At 45.6% G+C, this 18575-nt stretch overlaps 1 protein-coding gene across 1 annotated transcript in view; it reads left to right on the top strand.

Moving 5' to 3' along the window:
* Positions 1-12697: 12697 nt before the first annotated feature.
* Positions 12698-18575, top strand: part of LOC310635553 (venom factor-like) — a 156409-nt gene continuing 150531 nt past the window's right edge. Inside the window, exon 1 of the mRNA XM_083354609.1 lies at positions 12698-12801. Within this exon, the coding sequence (XP_083210735.1) occupies positions 12731-12801 (71 nt within the window). The 5' untranslated portion in view covers positions 12698-12730. The remainder of the gene's footprint in view (positions 12802-18575) is intronic.

Here is an 18575-nt window from a genome sequence, read left to right as displayed (position 1 = left end):
ACAGTATGGCAAGCCCCGAAAATACATAGGCAAAAGCAGGAAAGGGAAAAAGGGAAGGATTAAAGACAAATACATTTGAGGAGCTCTGAGAACTTGTCTCTATACTGAATTTCATTTTATTAGGTAGGGCCCAGTGTTCAAGTCTGTCAAGAATCATCTAGATCTTGAGCCTATCTTCTGGGGTATTGGCTACTCCTGACAGCCTAGTGTCATCTGCTAATTTTATGAGTTCCCCTTCTATTCCCCAATCTAAATCATTTATGAAGATATTGAAGAGTACAGGGTGTCAAGAATGAAACTTTGGCAGCTACATGCTTCTTTGTTTCAGTAAGGGGGGGAGGTATTGCTTTAGAATTGTTTAAGATGGAGAAATGAAACCTCTAAGATTTTGCTGAAGACCATGAGAGATTGAAACCTTTCCAAGGACACTGCAGCAGATGTGGAGGAGAAGAGAACAGTTCCCACAACAAAGTAAAATTGTTTACATGGACTACATGAGAGGGTGGGGATTAGGCCAGAGAAATTATTGTTTAATTCTATGAACTGGTGTCTGGGAACCTCAGAGTTAGTTTTGCTTCAAGATTACCATGCCATGTATTCAATAAACAATAAATATTTTGGAAACGGAAATGAACCTGGACTTTTATTTGGATCCTCAAGCTGGATGTTGACATTGGGCCTAAAATGAAGCCTTAGGGTACCCCACTGCTTACTTCCCTCCATACTTGACTTTCTTTTCCCTAGTAAGTCTGGGATACTTTTCTTCCTGCCACAGGAATTCTAGGTTGTGCTTCTTTTTTGAAACTATTGATGACTGCTCTTTTATAAGTGTTCTTCCAAAGGGAGGCTATGAAAATGATTGTGCAGTTCCAGGGTGTTTCATTGGAGTAGGCTAGGGAAGTTAGTAGGAGCTATGCTCTCTGTTGTTTTTCTCTTCTTCTAAAAGTGACATGTTTCCGTTGGTCTTCCTTTTTAGGTTCATATATAGGGTCATTTTTTACAGAAGGTATTTGTTCACTATTATGTTCAATTTGAGCATATTGGGTTTATTCTTTAGGTTCGTATATGGGGCCATTTTTGAAGAAGCTGTTTGCTTCCTGTTGTATTTAATTGAGGTGTAGTCTTCTTGCTTAACTTGAGGTTTCTAGCTTTGTTCACTGAGTTTCAGAAAAGCTAGAGTTGCCTCTAGATCTTTTACTTTTTCTTCTTGGAATTCATATAATTTACATTTGATACATATATAGTTTGGGTCTTCTGTAGCCATAAGCTCAATTATATGATATATTTTGCCATGTTGCTCACAGCCACCGGTCTGCTGCCACCTAGCTCCATTTCACTGCTGCTCGGCTGGCCTCTGTTTGCACCACATCGCATCCGCTAAGCTGCCTCTCCCCTGCTGTCGCTGGGCTGCCTCTCCGTCTCTCAGCTGGGCTGTAGAAATATTGCGGTAAAAATATTGCAGAAATATTGTAGTCTCTGACAATTTGTAATCCACAAAAAAGTTGAGTGATAATTATAGCTCAGGACAGTAAAAATTTACCATCCTCAGTTTTTCACAGGATCATTCAATATATATAAAAATTCATATTCAATTCATCCAATTAATAAAGGCTGTAATCTTTATAAATCCTTATAAATATGCAGAGAGAAAAAAGAAAAAAAAGCACTGTTGCAAACAGATCTGCACCTAATTCAAGACGAACGGGGGAAGAACATTTGTGCTGTACCTAATTCATTTTGCAGTTATGTCTCTGTAGGTATGCACTGTTGATGGTAAAAAGAACTGTGCAGTCAACATTGAAGAAAACCAGTATAGTCCATATAGAGAAAATTATCTCAGTGCTGAGATGCTGTAATGTGCTTTGTCCCTTTCTCTTCAGCACAATAAATGGAGCTGCAGAGAGCACACACTACTGAGCAGAACTCACCAGAATATACTTTGCATCCAAATAAATGTTTGATTTCCAAGTTTTTCCTTCACTTCAAGTCAGTTTTTTCCTCCATTCACCTTTTTTCCCCCTGGGGGGGCAATTCTGTGCATGTTTGGTGGGGTTTTCTTTGGCTGTTGAATAGATTACTCAGGAGAATCCGCTTCAGGAGAGCACATAGTCTTTATCCTAGGCTGTAGAAGTGATAGAAACACCACTTTCAGATGGCATCATTTGGCTACCATGAAGCTTTATTCCTCAGGAAATAGAAGATAGGCTCAAATCCAGATGGATCTTGACAGACTTGAAAACTAACAAAATGAAATTCAATGTAGAGAAAAGTAAGCGATCTTGGGGTCCTAGTAGACATTCACTTAAATACGAGGGCAATTCGGAAATAACCCTCTGTTTGGTTATCAATGACAGACACTTGCAGATACAGAACTTTTATTACACACATTAGAAAACTACAACATTACATTACTTTTTGACATAATCACCAATCAAATTGAGGCCCTTGTCATAATGTCTTACACGGTTTGAAATTCCTTAGTAGTAGTTGCTTGGCGCCAAATCTGGGCTATAAGAAGGGTGGTCAAAAAACATCCCACTGAAACTGCATCAAAAGTTCTTGGGTGCATCTGGTGGTGTGCGCGGGTGAACATTATCATGAACCAACACCACACCGGAAGTCAGCATGCCCCAATATTTGTTATGGATGGCTCATCTGAGTTTTCATAAGGCTCCAGTCACTGGAGCCCGTTGGCGGAGGTTGGGGCCGGCCATATGAAGTTGTCAGCTGAGGCAGAGGTCGCAGCCAGCTATATAGAGTCGCCAGCTGATCAGCGGCCCTGGGTGCGTCCTCCTGGGTGCACAGCATCGCGCCAAGCCGCCAGGAGCTCTCTGTGGGTCGGTGCGATGCCGTACACCTGGGAGGCTGCACCCGGGGCTGCCAATCAGCTGACAACTCCGTACGGCCGGCCCTGACCTCCGCCGACGAGCTCCAGTCCACAGAGAGATCCCGGCTGGAGGAAGGAAGGGACAAAGAGGGAAAAAAGGAAGGAAGGAAAGGGAGGGAGGAAGGAAGGAAGGTACAAAGAGGGAGGAAAGGAAGGAAGGAAGGAAGAAAAGAAGAAATGAGGAAACCCTAGATGCGGGGCAAACCAGGGAAAGAGTGTGTCTCTCTCTGTGTGTGTCTGTGTGTGTGAGGGGAGAGAAATCCCCGGCTGCAATTCCTGTACAAGATTTCCTGCTTGCAAAATGAAGGGACAAAGAGGGAGGGAGGGAAGGAAGAAAGGAAGGAAAGAAGAAAGGTAGGGACAATGGGAGGGAAGGAAGGGACAAAGAGGGAGGGAAGGAAGGAAAGAAGGAAAGGGAGGGAGGGAGGAAGGAAGGGACAAAGAGAGAGGGAAGGAAGGAAGAAAGGAAGGAAAGAAAAAAGGTAAGGACAATGGGAGGAAAGGAAGGAAGAGAGAAAGAGGAAGGAAGGAAGGGACAATGGGAAAGAGGGAGGGAAGGAGGGCACCCACCCCAGTCCCACCCCCCTCCACCAGAGACCCACGGATTCCCCACACACAGGCACCCTGCAACTTGAGTGATGAGCTGCCCCCCCTCACCCGGCCATTGACTTTGCTTGTCAAAAACTTGCAAAAGGTAATCACATGACCCTGGGACACTGTGACCGTCATACGTATGAATCAGTTGCCAAGCATCCGAATGTAAATCACATGACCCTGGGGATGCTGCAACAGTCATAAGTGTGAAAAATGGTCATAAGTCACTTTTTTCTGTGCCGTTGTAACTTCAAACAGTCACTAAGCAAATTGTTGTAAGTCGAGGAGTACCTGTACTTCATCACTTTTTTCCTTTCTTTTTTTTGGGTCAAGTTTTTGACACCTTGCTGGACGATTGGTGATGCTCGGATATTGCCTTATCCTAAAAGTGGTACAATGGGTGAAAAGGTTGAAAAGCCCTGTTCTATGGCACCACCTCCAGTGTGATGTTGGTTCACCAAGAACTTTTGAAGCAGTACCGGTGGGATGTTTTTGATCACCCCCCTCCGAAGATAGCCCAGATTTGGCGCCAAGAGACTACCGTGTTTCCACAAAAGTAAGACCGGGTCTTATTAATTTTTTGGCCTCAAAAGAGGCACTAGGTTTTATTTTCAGGGGATGTCTTACCTCTGGCACTGACAGCTCCACCAAGAAGGTCCACTTCTTGGGCCAAAGGAGCAGCTGCATTCTGCAGCTGCATTCCGGCCTGCATTTTGCAATCAGGCCTTTCCAGAAGGCCTATGCAGCTGAGGACCAATCTATGGATTCAATCCGTAGCTCAGTTCTTGGCTGCACAGGCCTTCAAGAAAGGCCTGTGACTGAGAAATGCAGGCCTGGCTGCAGAAAACACTACAGAAGTGGGCCAGCGAGGAGAGGCCTGGCTGCAAGGTAAATGGGTGTGGGGTGTGTGGGGAAGCTCCACTCCCCCACCCCCGCTCTAGCTTGATTTTTAGGTTTGTGCCTTGCCCCAAAACTAGGGCTTATTTTGGGGGTATGGCTTCTATTAGGCCCACCTCCCAAAATCAAGCTAGGGCTTTTTTCAGGGTAGGTCTTACTTTCAGGGAAACACGCTACTACTAAGGAATTTCAAACCTTGTAAGACGTTATGACAAGTGCCTTAATTTGAATGGCGATTATGTCAAAAAGTAACATAATGTAGTTTTCTAATGTGTACAATTTGCGAGTGTCTGTCATTGATAACCAAATGGAGGTTTATTTCTGAATTGCCCTCATATGAGCCAACAGTGTGCAACAGCAGCTAAAAATGCCAATGCAATCCTAGGCTGCATTAAAAGAGGGATAGAATAAAAATCACATGAAGTGTTAGTATCACTTTATAAGGCCTTAGTAAGACCACACTGGACTGGAGGTTAAGACATGTGAAGAATGATAACTAAACCACATAAAGAACAGTTCAGGAATTGAGTATGAGTGAAAAGAAGGACAAGGGGTGACGTGATAGTGCTATTCCAATATTTGAGGGGCTGCCACAAAGAAGAGGGGGTCAGCCTATTTTCCAAAGCACCAGAAGACAAGACAAGAAGCAATGGATGGAAACTAATTCAACATCCCTTCCAATTATGATGATGATGATATCACTTTGGAGCCCAGTACCTCCCATTTTCTACTTCTTTGTCTGCCTTTGCAGTTACAAACACTTATAGAGATCACAGAACACTTTCCACACCTAAACATACTTTGCAGTAAGCCAGAGTAAACAGGTAGATATGGTGCAATTGATTGTCCTTGGAGAATGTCCAGACTCCACTGCTGTCCCAATATCCTGCCAAGAAAAGCTCTTACTGGAAACCACCTGATGAATTATATTTCCTGATTAACTCTTTACTGATGTGCAGTTGTAAATAAAGAAAATATAATAAAATGCTTCTTAGCTGTCTTTTCTATACGTTTTGTCTGGCAATAAGTGCAATCCATGGGTTGTGGTACCCATGACCATATTGCAAATCTGCTTTGGATCACGAGAAAATTGGGAATATCAAAAGATCATTTACATGTGTTTTATTGAGTACAAAAAATCTGTCAATTGTGTTGATCCTGCAAAGCTATGGAGAGCCCTACATGATCTAGGGGTACTAGCACATCTGGTCAAGTTGGTGCAATCACTCTATACAAATCAGGAATCCACCATATGGAGAAACCAATTGGCTTAAAATAGAGAAACAAGTGTAACAAGATTGCATTCTCTCCCCTTTCCTATTCAACCTGTGTGCTGAAATGATGATGATGAGACAGCCAAATCTTGAAGAATAAAAAATTGGGGTAAAGATTGGAGAAAGAAACATCAACAATTTTTGATATGCTGACAATACAACTCTCTTCTCAGAAACCAAAGAAGGTGTGTAACATCTGATTAAAAAAAGAAGAAAATGAGAATTTGGTCTCTTCCTGAACATCAAAAAGATAACCTCATAACCACTACAAGGAATGGAAACCTCAAAATAGTAATTAATGGTGAAGAGAAAGAATGTGTGGAAAACTTCACTTTCCTAGGATTGCAGATTGCTCAAAGCTGGGAATGCAGCCCACAAATAAAACATTGGATTGCACTGAGTTGCATAGAAATGATGAACATGAACCAAATATGGAAAAGCAAGGATGTTAGCCTGGCAATGAAATGTAGGTTAGTCCACTCTATTGTTTTCCCTGTAAGCTACTCATGCTTGGACCTTAAAAAAGCAAGATGGGTAGAACATCAACTCATTTGAACTCTGGCGCTGGAGAAGGCTTCTGCATATTCCTTGGACAGCAAAGGCAACCAACAAGCAAGTACTGGAGCACATATCACCAGGCATGTCATTGGAAGGCAAAACCACAAATCTGTGTCTCACTTATTTTGGCCATTTGTGTGGAGGAATTTAATGGAGAAAGTAATTATGTTCAGAAGAGTTAGCAGTGAAAAGAAACCAGGTTGCTAAAGAACATGGTATCTGGACACCATCAAAGCTGACACCAGCTAGAGCAGAGGTATCAAACTCAATTTCATTGAGGGCTGCATCAGGGTTGTGGTGGACCTCAGGGAAGCGGGGTGGGGTGGGTGCGCACAGAAGGTGGCGAGCACACAGAGATCGGCTTCCCCATTCGCTTATCTAGCCTCACAGCCATGACTTCCCTTTCACCAGGACCGTTTCCCTTTCACTGGAATAGCCATGGCCCATGGCTGATGGCAACATGGCCACCAGCATCGCTGGCAATCTCTCCCCCTCTCATTGTTCCTTCCTGAGCATGGAGGAAGGAAAGAGATGGGAATGAGAAGTGAAGGAGGAAGATGGGAATGAGAAGGAGGGAGGGAGGGAGGGAGGAGGGAGGGAAAGAGGAAGAAAGGAAGGAGAGGCAACTTGCTTGATCTGACCTTTGGGACAGCCTTGGAACTGGCGATGGGCTGCCCCATTGCCTCTGCCTCACCCCTGGGTGTGTGCACAGGAGACTGTGAACGCTGGCATCCTGAGTGAAAGGGAAGCACTCAGAATGGGGCAAGATGATCAGCAGCTCTGCACTCTCTCCGCTTCCTGCATGTGTGCCCAGGAGGCATGGGCGGCCCCTCACTGGTTCCTGGGCTGAGCATATTCTGGCCTGGAGAGCCATTACCAGGTTGTAGACCAGTAACTGGTTGGCCTGGGCCAAAGGTGCTGTGGGCCAGTCCTTCGCTGTTTTCAGGGCAGCTCTGTGGACCAGATGTAACCATAAGGTGGGCTGGATTTGGCCCGCAGGCCTTGTGTTTGACATGGCTGAGCTAGAGCATAGAACAACTCAAAAGATGTAGTACAAGTATTGGAAGATGTGGAAAGACCTGGCCTGTAGAATCACCAAGAGTCAGACACAACAAATTGGATAACATTACTGTATCATCATCATCATCATTCCTGTTAATGTGGTGCCCTGCCAGAAGAGCACGCATCCAAGGTATTGCTAGCCATAAAAGGGGTTAAGAGGTACTGTACTGTGTAGTGAAGTAGATTCCTTTATTGCTTGCTTTATTTATTTATCCATTCATTATTTTTTTTCACTTAGCATTTCTGCTTCATGAGACACGAGTCTAGGCTACTTATATCTAAACAAAAATAATTTCTAACATATCGGAACATATGATTAGAATTGTTGTGATTCCTCACCAGCAAGTGGATCCGGCATCTGAGTCTGAGGAATTAGATGAGGAGGAGGGGCCTGGAGTGACATTAGAATCATAGGAAGGCTCTGAGGAGCTCCAAGACTTACAGTCGGATGAGGAACCTGGCTGCTTAGCCAGGATTCATCCTGGAATGAAGCTGCACTCATGGATGCTTTACAGGATGGCTTGTCGAGGAGCTGCTGGATGAGCTGGCTTGTATCGACGTTGCCCCAGACCTTAATGGATTAATCCATCTCTATTTGCAGCTTGACGCTTGGCTGCAGCAGCGTAGGAGTCATCGTGCCTCCCTAGAGACCCAGGTGGCTCCAGTTGTGCATGAGAGTCTGGTTCTGTGGGAGGAGCCTACGGAGTTAGGTGCTGCCAGACTTCACCTATCGGTGGCAGAAATGAATAGACAAAGTTTGGGGGGTTTGTGTTTCTACTGTGGACACGTTTTAGGTTGGGCTTCTCCCAACACTGAGCAATGTGAGCTGCACTCAGACCTCCATGGCATTTGATACTGGTGGCACACTTGATCCTCCCCGGGAAGCCACAGGGGATTCCGGTACATGCTTTGGTTGACTCTGGGGCCACCACAAACTTTATGAATGCAGCATTTGTGGCCAAATAGGCTGTTCCCCAATGCCCAGTGGAACTGCCTCTGTTAGTAGAGACTATTGATCGCCATGTGCTCCTGTCTGGGCCAATTAAGGCTGCCACGCAACCGTTGGGTATGGCCATCAGCTCACATGAGGAGGGTATTCAGTTTTACATAACCTCTGACCTGCATTTCCCTGTGATCTTGGGATTGGCTTGGCTCTGGACGCATGACCCACATATTTATTGGTCCCAGAATTTGGTCACCTTTCCAAGTTTACAGTGTGTGGACCACACCCGCCAAGTTTGTGCCAGCCAGGTGATGAGTCCCCCAAGGGTCTCCCTGCCCTCCAAACTGGCGACTTATGCTGATGTGTTCAGCAAGACTGAGGCGGATCAATTCCCCCCACACAGGCCATATGACTGCCCCATCAACTTAGTTCTTGATGCGCCTCTCCCAGTGGAGCATTTGTATTTCATTTCAGACCACAAGTTGGCCACGTTGTGGGACTTTCTGGACAAAAATTTGGCTTGGAGTTTTATTCAGCCCTCATCTTTGCCAGTGTCTGCACCAGTGTTCTTTGTAAAAAAGAAGTCTGGAGAATTGAGGCTTTGCTGTGACTATCGAAAATTAAATGCCATTATGGTACATAATCAATACCTGCTGCCCCTCATCCCTGAACTTCTGGAATGGCTCTGGGAGGCAAAAATCTTCATGAAATTGGACTTGAGAGGAGCCTCATCAGTCGAGTGATGAGTGGAAGACAGCATTTGGCACCCAGTATGGGCACTTTGCGTATACAGTGATGCTGTTTGGCCTGACCAATTCCCTTACAGTTTTTCAACACTTCATGAACGACATATTCTGGGATCTGTTAGATCAGTTTGTTGTGATCTATTTGGATTCTGATCTACTCCCCTTCACAGGAGATGCACCACCAGCATCTGTCAGGTCCTGTAAAGCAGGGGTGTCAAACTCAATTTCATTGAGGGCCATATCAGCATTGTGGTTGCCCTCAGGGGGCCGGGTGGGTATGGCCAGGGTGGGTGTGGCCTACTGGGTGGGCATGGCTAGAGTGCGTATGGCCTACTGGGTGGGTGTGGCCAGCTCTACATCATTCGCATCAAGGATGCCTATGGGGGGGGCTGGGCAGGAGTGGGACAGATCTAAGGGTCTCTGGCAGAAGGAGGGTCTCTGGGCCAGGGCCAAGGCAGTGGGGGCCATTCCCTCACTGTTTCCAGGATGGCTTCGCGGGCCACATGAAACCACTTCGCGGGCCGGATCTGGCCCCCGGGCCTTGTGTTTGACATGTCTGCTGTAAAGGCTCCGAGATCATCGTTTGTATGCCAAACTGGAGAAGTGCCAATTCTATCAAATGACCATTGATTTCCTAGGACCTAGGTCATCACGTTTCTCCTGAGTGCATTGCCATGAAGCCAAGCAAGGTTGAGTTTCTGCATAGTTGGCAACCCCCATACTGTGTTAAAGATGTCCAGTGACTCCTTGGGTTTGTCAACTACTATAGAACCTTCATCTTCCATGACTGCCCCCCTCACTCGGCTCCTGCAGAAAAAGACCCAGTTTCATTGGGATACCCCAGAGCAACAGGCTTTCCAGGCTTTAAAGGAAGCCTTCATGAAGGAACCCATCTTGAAACATCCTGACCCACAACAGCCATTGGAGTGGTGTTACTCCAGTCTAATGCACCTGGCAGTGCCCTCTTCCCTTGCGCGTACTACTCGCGGAAACTGAATCTGGCCAGGTGCAAGTACACCAACTGGGAGAAGAAACTACTGGCCATCAAAGTGGCATTTGAGGCCTGGAGGCATCATTTGGAAGGGGCTCACCATCAAATTGAAGTCTGGACAGACCACAAGAATCTGGAAAGCTTGCAGACTACCCGGAAATTGAACCAATGACAGATTTGGTGGTCTCACTTGTTCGCTAGGTTCAATTTACATGTTACCTACATACTAAGCAGCCACAACCAAAGAGTGGATGCTCTGTCAAGGAAGCCAGAATATTCCCATACAGAAGTGCCCAGGACAGTTTTCCCTGTAGAGTCTTTCTCTGCAGTTTGGGAACCAATAGATGTATGGGCTCAGATTTAGGAGGTACAACAGCATGATGCGTGGGTGGCTCAATGAAGGGAGGAGTTAGGGACAGACTCCCCATGGACCATCATGGATAGACTCCTGAAATATTGTGATTGGTTCTATGTTCTAGGAGGGCCACTCAGAGGGCTCATTCTCAGCCAATGTTATGATAATTCGGCGGTGAGGCATTTTGGCCTGTTCAAGACACTGAACTTGGTCTCCTGTACATTCTGGTGGCCTTGAGTATGACACGATGTCCAGGCATACGTCACATCTTGTATACAGTGTAGGCAGGCCAAGTCAGCAATGGGGGCCCCACCAGGTCTATTTCAGCCCTTGCCAATGCTCAAAAGACCCTGGGGAGCAGTGTCCATAGATTTCTTGATAGACTTGTCCCCGTCTTCTGGTTTCACAACAGTATTTGTGGTTGTGGACATGCTGACCAAGATGGCACATTTCATTCCTTGCTGTGGCTTGCCATCAGCCCGCGCCACCATTCGCATGTTCATCCATGAAGGCCCTAGATGTAAAAATCTGCCTATTGTCAGCGCATCATCCACAAACTGATGGTGGGACTGAGAAAGTAATTAGAATCCTAGAACAATACCTGTGCTGTTATGTGAATCAGCAACAGGACAATTGGGCGGACTATCTTGCAGTAGCCGAGTTCACGTTTAACAACTCACAGCACACCTCCATGCATATGACACCGTTCCCAGCCAACGTGGGGTATCATCCCTGGATTTTTCCCCTCTCACGGCTTGACTCTCCAGTTCCTGCAGCTAACAACTATCTGACTGAGTTATGGGCTATCAATTAGTGTGGCAACAATTAGATAAGGCCAAGGCACATTACAAGAAGATTGCCAATTGCTTGAGGTGAGATATGCCTACATTAATGGTGGGAGATTGGGTGTGGCTGTCAACCAGGAACCTGCCATCAAATCAGCCTGCCAAGAAACTAGACCACTGGTACCTAGGACCGTTCTCTATCGAAGCCATCATCAACCCGGTTGCTTATCAGTTAACTTTGCCACGGTTGTTACGGGTACATCCGGTCTTTCACTGGTCTCTGTTGGTCCCAGAACAACTGGCATGTCCACTCCGATGATCAGAACATCCCCCACTGTAACAACATGATGGAGACAGCACTCCAGAGTATGAGGTTGCCAGTATTTGAGACTCCTGTTGCCTGAAAAGCCGCTTTCAGTATTTGATTGAGTGGAAGGGCTATGGACTGGAGGAGTTCACCTGGGAGGATGCGACCACTGTCCATGCTCCTGCCCTGGTGACAGCATTCCACAAACAGTTCCCTTCATGACCGCATCCAGCCCGGCAGACCCGGGGAAAGGGTCCTGTGGTGCAGGATAGTGCTGTGATTCCTTCCTAGTCAGTAGATCTGGCAGCTGATTCTGAGGAATCAGATGAGGAGGAGGGGCCTAGAGTGACATTAGAGTCAGAGGAAGACTCTGAGGAGCTCCAAGTCTTACAATCAGACGAGGAGCCTGGCCCCTCTACTTGCACTCAGGCTGAGACACAGCTGTACTGGGAGTGAGTTGGACAGCAATGAAGAACAGTTGGGACAAATCCAGGATACACAAAAGCGCAGGCAAGAGAAATGAGTAGGACAGAGGAATGCCATGGGGCAGCTCCAAAGTCAAAGGAGAAGTCATTAGGAAGCCATGCCTTGGCTGAATTATAAAAGGAAAGGTGTGAGAGGTGATGGTTGCCAAACACAACCATTCGTGTTGAGGATTGAGTTTCTGTGGACCGTGTTTGTTTGCCTTGGACATTGACTCAGGTCTGTGAGAATAAAAGGGGTGGTTATTTTCCTTGTGTTTCCTGCCTATTTCTTGGAAGAGGGGTTTCTCCTTGTGAGCATAACATGGACTCATGTAGGCTGGGACAGAACAAGAATCACATCAAAAATCATCATCAGAGTCACATATCACCAGCTTCCCAAGTAGGTGACTTCCAAATAAGTGTAATTTCCTATTCCAAAAACCTGTGGAAGCAACAGTAATGCCCTAATAAAATTACTGTGATATATTTAGGAACAGACTTTGGGGTGAGTCGCTGTAACCCAGAATTGGGCTACTTTAAAATCCCTTCCCAATGTGTGTATAAGGGAGAGGGGCAAAGTGAGTTTTTGAGTTCCAGATCATCAGATAAAGGAATATTTGCAGATGTAAATGAAGAATATTAAAAATGTATTGCACAAAAACTGCTACTGAGCCATTGCATTGAACCCATAGAAAGAAGACATATGATTTTTCATTAATTTCCTCTGAAATTTCCTAGTTATTCAAGCTCCTCCTCCGTCTTGTGTACTGATTAAACATTCAGCAATTGCAAAGGGGCTTGGATTCAAACAGGCTCTCTGGATAAATACTGGAGTTGTCAGCACTTCTCTTGCCCCTCTGGAATACCATGGAGGGGTTGGCTCTCTCTCTGGTGGCTGCTCTATTGATTGGTTTTCCAGCGTCTTCCCTCGGGGGTCTGTAAGTATCACAGATATTTCAGCAGGGAGAGTAAAGCAGTGCTGGGAAAGGCTTTCTCTTCCATGACAGTGTGTGCTAAGCAGAACCATCATGTCCAAGGCTGTGGCCCTTTACGGAGTAATGAATTTCCTTGCAGGTGGCCCCAAGCCATTTTGAGCTTTTTCAGAAAGTCCAATATATCCCATGCCAGAAATAAAAGTATTACAATCATCAGTAAGGGGAACTGACAGACCCTGAAATTCTTAAGCTGAGGAATTGTCCTTGAAGTGAAGATTCTCTGGACAAATATAAACACCTCTTGTTCTCAGTTATCACGGGGGCATGTGTGTGTGTGCATCTAAATTATTACCATTACTAAGCATACTATTTTTGAAGGGTCAATAACTTCCAGAAAACAGTCAAGTTGGATATCTAGACAACAGTCATCCTACGTTCTTTGTTTCTGATGTCTTCAAGTAATCTTTAGCCATCATGACTTAAGACTTCAGTGACATAGAGACTGACCTGCCTGCTTATTTTGAGAAGATATTTATTTTGCTGTGTGTACCTATACTGGAAAACCAGGTATGACTTTGTAGCAGGCATACACTTTGTGTAACTAAATGAAGTACAAGTGATAGCAGCAATGAGACTGACTATATTTCTCTGGTCTAGTATGGAGAATCAGCTACTGCAAAAACAAGACAGGGGGAGGAGGAGGCAGAGAAGGTGGTTTGTCAGTATACATTTCTTACTGCAGGAAAGAAAAGTAAATGTGTAATTCTGGTCCAGAAGGCAGTGTTTAAGCCCTTTACCATAGGGACCACTTCCTTTTCACTTTAGGAAGGCAATTGGAAGTGCAGCATTTGTTGTATGTGGGATGTTCCAGTGGTATTGTAAACAGTAAGGTTTGTGATTTTAGACAAGGCCTCCTACTTTTCCCTTCAGAATATGACCATTAATGGATAATTAATTCCTTGTTAAGGTTTCAACAAGCAGAAACTCAGAAGGGTTTTATTGGTTTGTTCATTTAACAATAATGAGAATTATAATAACAAAAGTGACATCTGTGCAAAAAAGGGTAATATGAACTGTTAAGTAGTGGGCTCTTGGTGCAGGAATGACGAGGCTGAGTACAGGATAACTCATACTTTTATTCTTCATAGAACTGTACTGAAGCATGGGCTGCAACCAGCCGCAGTATATAGTCTAGCCCCTAGGTGGCAGCCAATAGGTTTGAACTCACTCTTGCCGCCTGGGGCTAGCCAATTGCAGGACAGGAGACAGTTAGTCTGGGTTGCTGGAGAGCCGTAGCTGCAACCCATGTTGTGTATCACCAAAACCCAGTACATAAGATGAACATTGCATCAGAAAAATAGAATAGAATAGAATAGAATAGAATAGAATAGAATAGAATAGAATAGAATAGAATAGAATAGAATAGAATAGAATAGAATAGAATAGAATAGAATAGAATAGAATAGGCCTTGGTCCTCTCTGAGCTTGCTTGTTTTCTTGCAGACATTTCATTACCCTGAGTAGGTAACATCATCAGTGCTAGTAAGGAGTACTGTTTGCTGTCTGTTTATATTCTGGTGTCTTGCCTATCTGTGTGGGTGGGGATGGTTTTAGAGATTGTTTGGTTGGGCTGTTTACTAATGGCTCTGTGGCAGTTTCTTGTTTAGGGTATTGCTTACTTGATTGTTGGTCTGAAGTTGACCTTGGAGCTAATCTATGCTGATCTGAGTGCTGATTACTGGAGGAGGGGTGCTGGAGTCTTTTTCTCTTTGGGGCTGGTTGATTGTCTCTTTTACGTAGTCTATAGATATTGTTAATGTCTATGTGTCTATTGATGGCTGATTTGTCAGAGTGCCAGGCTTCTAGAAATTCCCTTGCATTTTTGGATCTGGTCTAGGATTGTCACATTTTCCCAATTGAAACTATAGTTAAATCTGTCTATATGTTGTGAAATTAAAGAAATTGCCATACATCAAAAAATATCTCAGAAACCACAAATATACTACAACCATGTGGAATCAGCATAACACATAAGCCAACTAAAGCCCTTCAAAACATCCTAAGTAAACCCAAAGACCCAGCAACCCTAGAAGAAAAAACAGGAGTCATCTACAACATACAATGGAAGAACTGCAACAACCACTGTGTAGGACAAACAGGCAGAAGACTGGCAGAATGCATCCATGAACACCAACTGGCAGTTAAAAGGTGTTGTGTAGTGAGTTCTTCGCGCAGGAAAGAAGACGAGGCAAGTGAGTTTAACAAAGCTCATGTTTTATTGCTTGCAGGATCTGAACTGAAAATTGGGCTGCAGCTTGCAGCAATTTATAGCCTGGCCCCTAGGCGGCAGCCAATAGATTTAAAGTAACCCATTGCCGCCTAGGGGCAGCCAATAGCAGCACTGGAGACCTGGAGTCTGGGTTGGTGGAGAGCTGTTAGCTGCTCCAGCTAACCACGTGGTGTTACACTTGAGCCCAATACATAACACCCCTCTCCTCTTAGATCAGACAACATCATAGCAATAATTAGTAAACAAACAAGTTACAAGACTTAACATCAAAGCAACTATTTGTGAAACAATACAGTTAACATTATAGCATCAGGTAGCCAGAATGAATAGAGTTCCATTATAGTACACAAGACAATTAACATCATAGCTCTACTACTGTTTAAGTGCAGTGACAAGTTACAGTATAGACAACATTACAGTTTCTTTATTTTACAACACAGTCAGCTAGATAAGGAGGCTTGCGTGCCCTTGTGGAACGTCTCCAGTCACCTTGTGGTCTATCAGCTTACCCATTGGGCCAGGTAAACCACTGTCTTTTGATGCACTTGAGTCAAAGGAATTAAAAGCTCTCTGGCTGGCCTCTCCAGGTTGGCCCACCCCAGAGTCATACTGATCAGCAGAGTTGGCACAACGGTTGTTGAAGTCTGGTTGGCTTGCTCCGTCAGGGGATCCATGTTGCACCTCTGGACTCCCCGCCTCTACACCCAGTTCCTCATTGCTAATGAATGAATAGTCTTGAGAGTCCATGTGTGGGCTAGCTTGGCTGTAAGTTTGGGGACTTTGGGAGGGACTTACGATGCAGTCCTCGCTTAGTGGCCATTCTGGAAACTGTTTCCTGAGTTGATCAATGTGGCGTCTGACAACTCGCCCTCCCTCCAGCCCCACTTCGTAAGAAAGGGGACCAGGTGATTTGGTAACTTTACCAGGGACCCACAAATTTCCATGTCCATAGTTCCTGGCCCAAACCCAATCGCCCACCTGTAGCCCCCTCGGGGGTTTTGGTTGAGAGGCTTCTGCTGCCACTCTATCAGGATGCAACCTGTCCAGTTTAGTAATCAGTCGCCTCCACCAATGAAGTTCTGCAGGACTTTTGCCTGTAGCAGTGCAGGGCGCAGAATGCTGACAGTAAAAAATCTGTGAGTCTGTGATGCCAGTCACCTGTTACAATGCATTTAAGCGATTCCTTCGTGGTCCTCACCATATGTTTAGCTTGACCATTAGAAGACGGGTGAAAAGGGGCAGACGTTGCATGTCTGATAAGATTTGCTCTTAGGAAGGCCTGAAATTCAGCAGCAGTGAATTGAGCCCCATTGTCTGAAACTAAGACATCTGGCAACCCATTTGTTGCAAAGAGTTTTCTCAGCACCTGGATGGTCCTAGCAGTAGTCATGTTTGCAACTGGAATTACTTCCAGCCATTTGGAGTGACTGTCCACCACTATGTGGAAGAGCTGTCCCTGAAAGGGCCCAGCGTAGTCTATGTGAATTCTAGACCAGGGAGTGTGCGTTTCCTCCCACCTGTGAACTGAGGCATGTGGCATCTCAGGCCTAGATTGCTGGCATGTATAACAACCATGTACCTGTGCTTCAATGTCCTTGTCAAGGCCAGGCCACCATAGGTAGCTTCTTGCTAAGGCTTTCATTCTAACAGTGCCTGGATGGCCCTCATGTAATGACTGTAAGACCCTCTCTCTTAGTGACGAGGGGATTATGACACTGTTTCCCCAAAGGATGCACCCCTTGTGGGCCGATAGTTCATGTCTTCTTGACAAAGTAACTCTGAAACTCAAAGCCTGGGCTTTTATCCAACCACCCCGTGTGTACCCATGAGAGCACTCTACTCAGTGTTCTATCTGTAGCTGTTTCTGCGTCTATGTCTCCAGCATGGTGGGGAAATTCTGGAAGGTCCTGAATGGACAGAATTCTAGCCACAGGGGCCAGGTCTGGTTCTGTTAGTGGCAGTGGAAGTCTGCTGAGGCCATCAGCATGGCCCATTTCTTTACCAGGTTTGTGAATCAATTTAAATGTGTATGCAGATAAGAAAATAGACCATCTCAACATTCTTGGTGAAAGTATGTGGGGGGTTTGTTTGTCTGTTGTGAAAAGTCCCAACAGTGGTTTGTGGTTTGTAAAGACCATGAAGTCTCTGCCATATAAATAGTCATGGAATTTTTTAATTCCAGCTACAATGGCTAGGGCCTCTTTGTCAATTTGAGCATAGTTATGCTCAGCAGAGGACAGTGTCCTTGAATAAAATGCAATGGGGACCTGTGTTCCATTCTTTTCTAAATGACTCAAGACTGCCCGCACCCCATAAGGAGATGCATCACATGCTAAACAGACTGGTTTAGACTCCTTAAAATGAGTTATAGTGGATTTGGCTGTGACAACAGTGCTTTTAAGTCCTGGAAACTTTTCTCATGAGTGCCCATCCATTCCCATGGAGCTTTTTTATCTAAGAGCCTGTGAAGAGGCTCTGCCAATGCAGCTTTGTTAGGCAGGAAAGCATGGTAGAAATTGAGGAGGCCCAAGAATGCCTGTAGCTCTCCTTTGGATTTAGGGCTAGGAGCCAATTGAATGGCCTTCACTTTGGAATCAGCAGGGTGAATACAGTTAGCATCAATTCGAAATCCTAGAAATTCTGTTGAAGGGACCCCAATACTACATTTACTCTTATTTAATTTGAGGCCTGCTTCTCAAAGCCTTTGTAAAACAGCCCTGAGCCTGCTGGCTAAGACCTCTGTGGATTCCCCAGCAATAAGTACATCATCAAAATAAGGGCAAACACCCTGTGTTGTGTAGTGGGTCCGACACAAGGAAGAGACGCCAGCCGGAGTACGTGTTCAGCTCTTTATTGGAAGGGGGTAGCGTACTGAGGGATGAGGGTTACCTGGCCTCCTTAAATACCTAGCCAGGTAGGCGAACAGCCAATGGGGTTGGCCCTAGGTTTCCCACCGAAACTAGGTTTCCCGCCAAAACCATTCAGGCCAATGCCCCCTGGTGGCTGTTGCTATGCAGGTGCCTGCATACATAACACCCCTCCCCCCTTAGAGAAGAACCACATACAACTATAAACAATATTAACTATATACAACGTGTGTTAATACAAGGCAACTGTGGGGTGGTCACTTGCACACATAGTCCGCTAAATAGGCAGGTGTCCTGTGGGGCCGGGTGGACTGTCTGGGTGTGGCTTGGCCCTGTACTTGGACAGCCGGTTCGTGGAGCCTGTGTGCTGGGTTAAGCAGAGCTGTTTGCAGGAGGCCCTCCTCCTCTGGTTCCAGTTCTGGGTTGTTTCCGGTTGGGCTGGCCTCTCCTGGGGTGTGGCTGTTCTGTTGGGCGTGTGTGGTGCACTCAGGGACCCTTCCTCTGAGCTGGTCAATGTGACGCCTTATGTGTCTGTCCCCCTCCACCCCCACGATGTAAGAGAGGGGTCCAGTTTTCTCAACCACTGTCCCCGGAACCCATGGATGCCCTGCCCCGTAGTT

This window comes from Vipera ursinii, assembly GCF_947247035.1.
Source record: "Vipera ursinii genome assembly, chromosome: 2".
NCBI lineage: Eukaryota > Metazoa > Chordata > Lepidosauria > Squamata > Viperidae > Vipera > Vipera ursinii.
The sequence above is the reverse complement of the archived record's forward strand: the minus strand, read 5'-3'. Positions and strand labels throughout refer to the sequence as shown.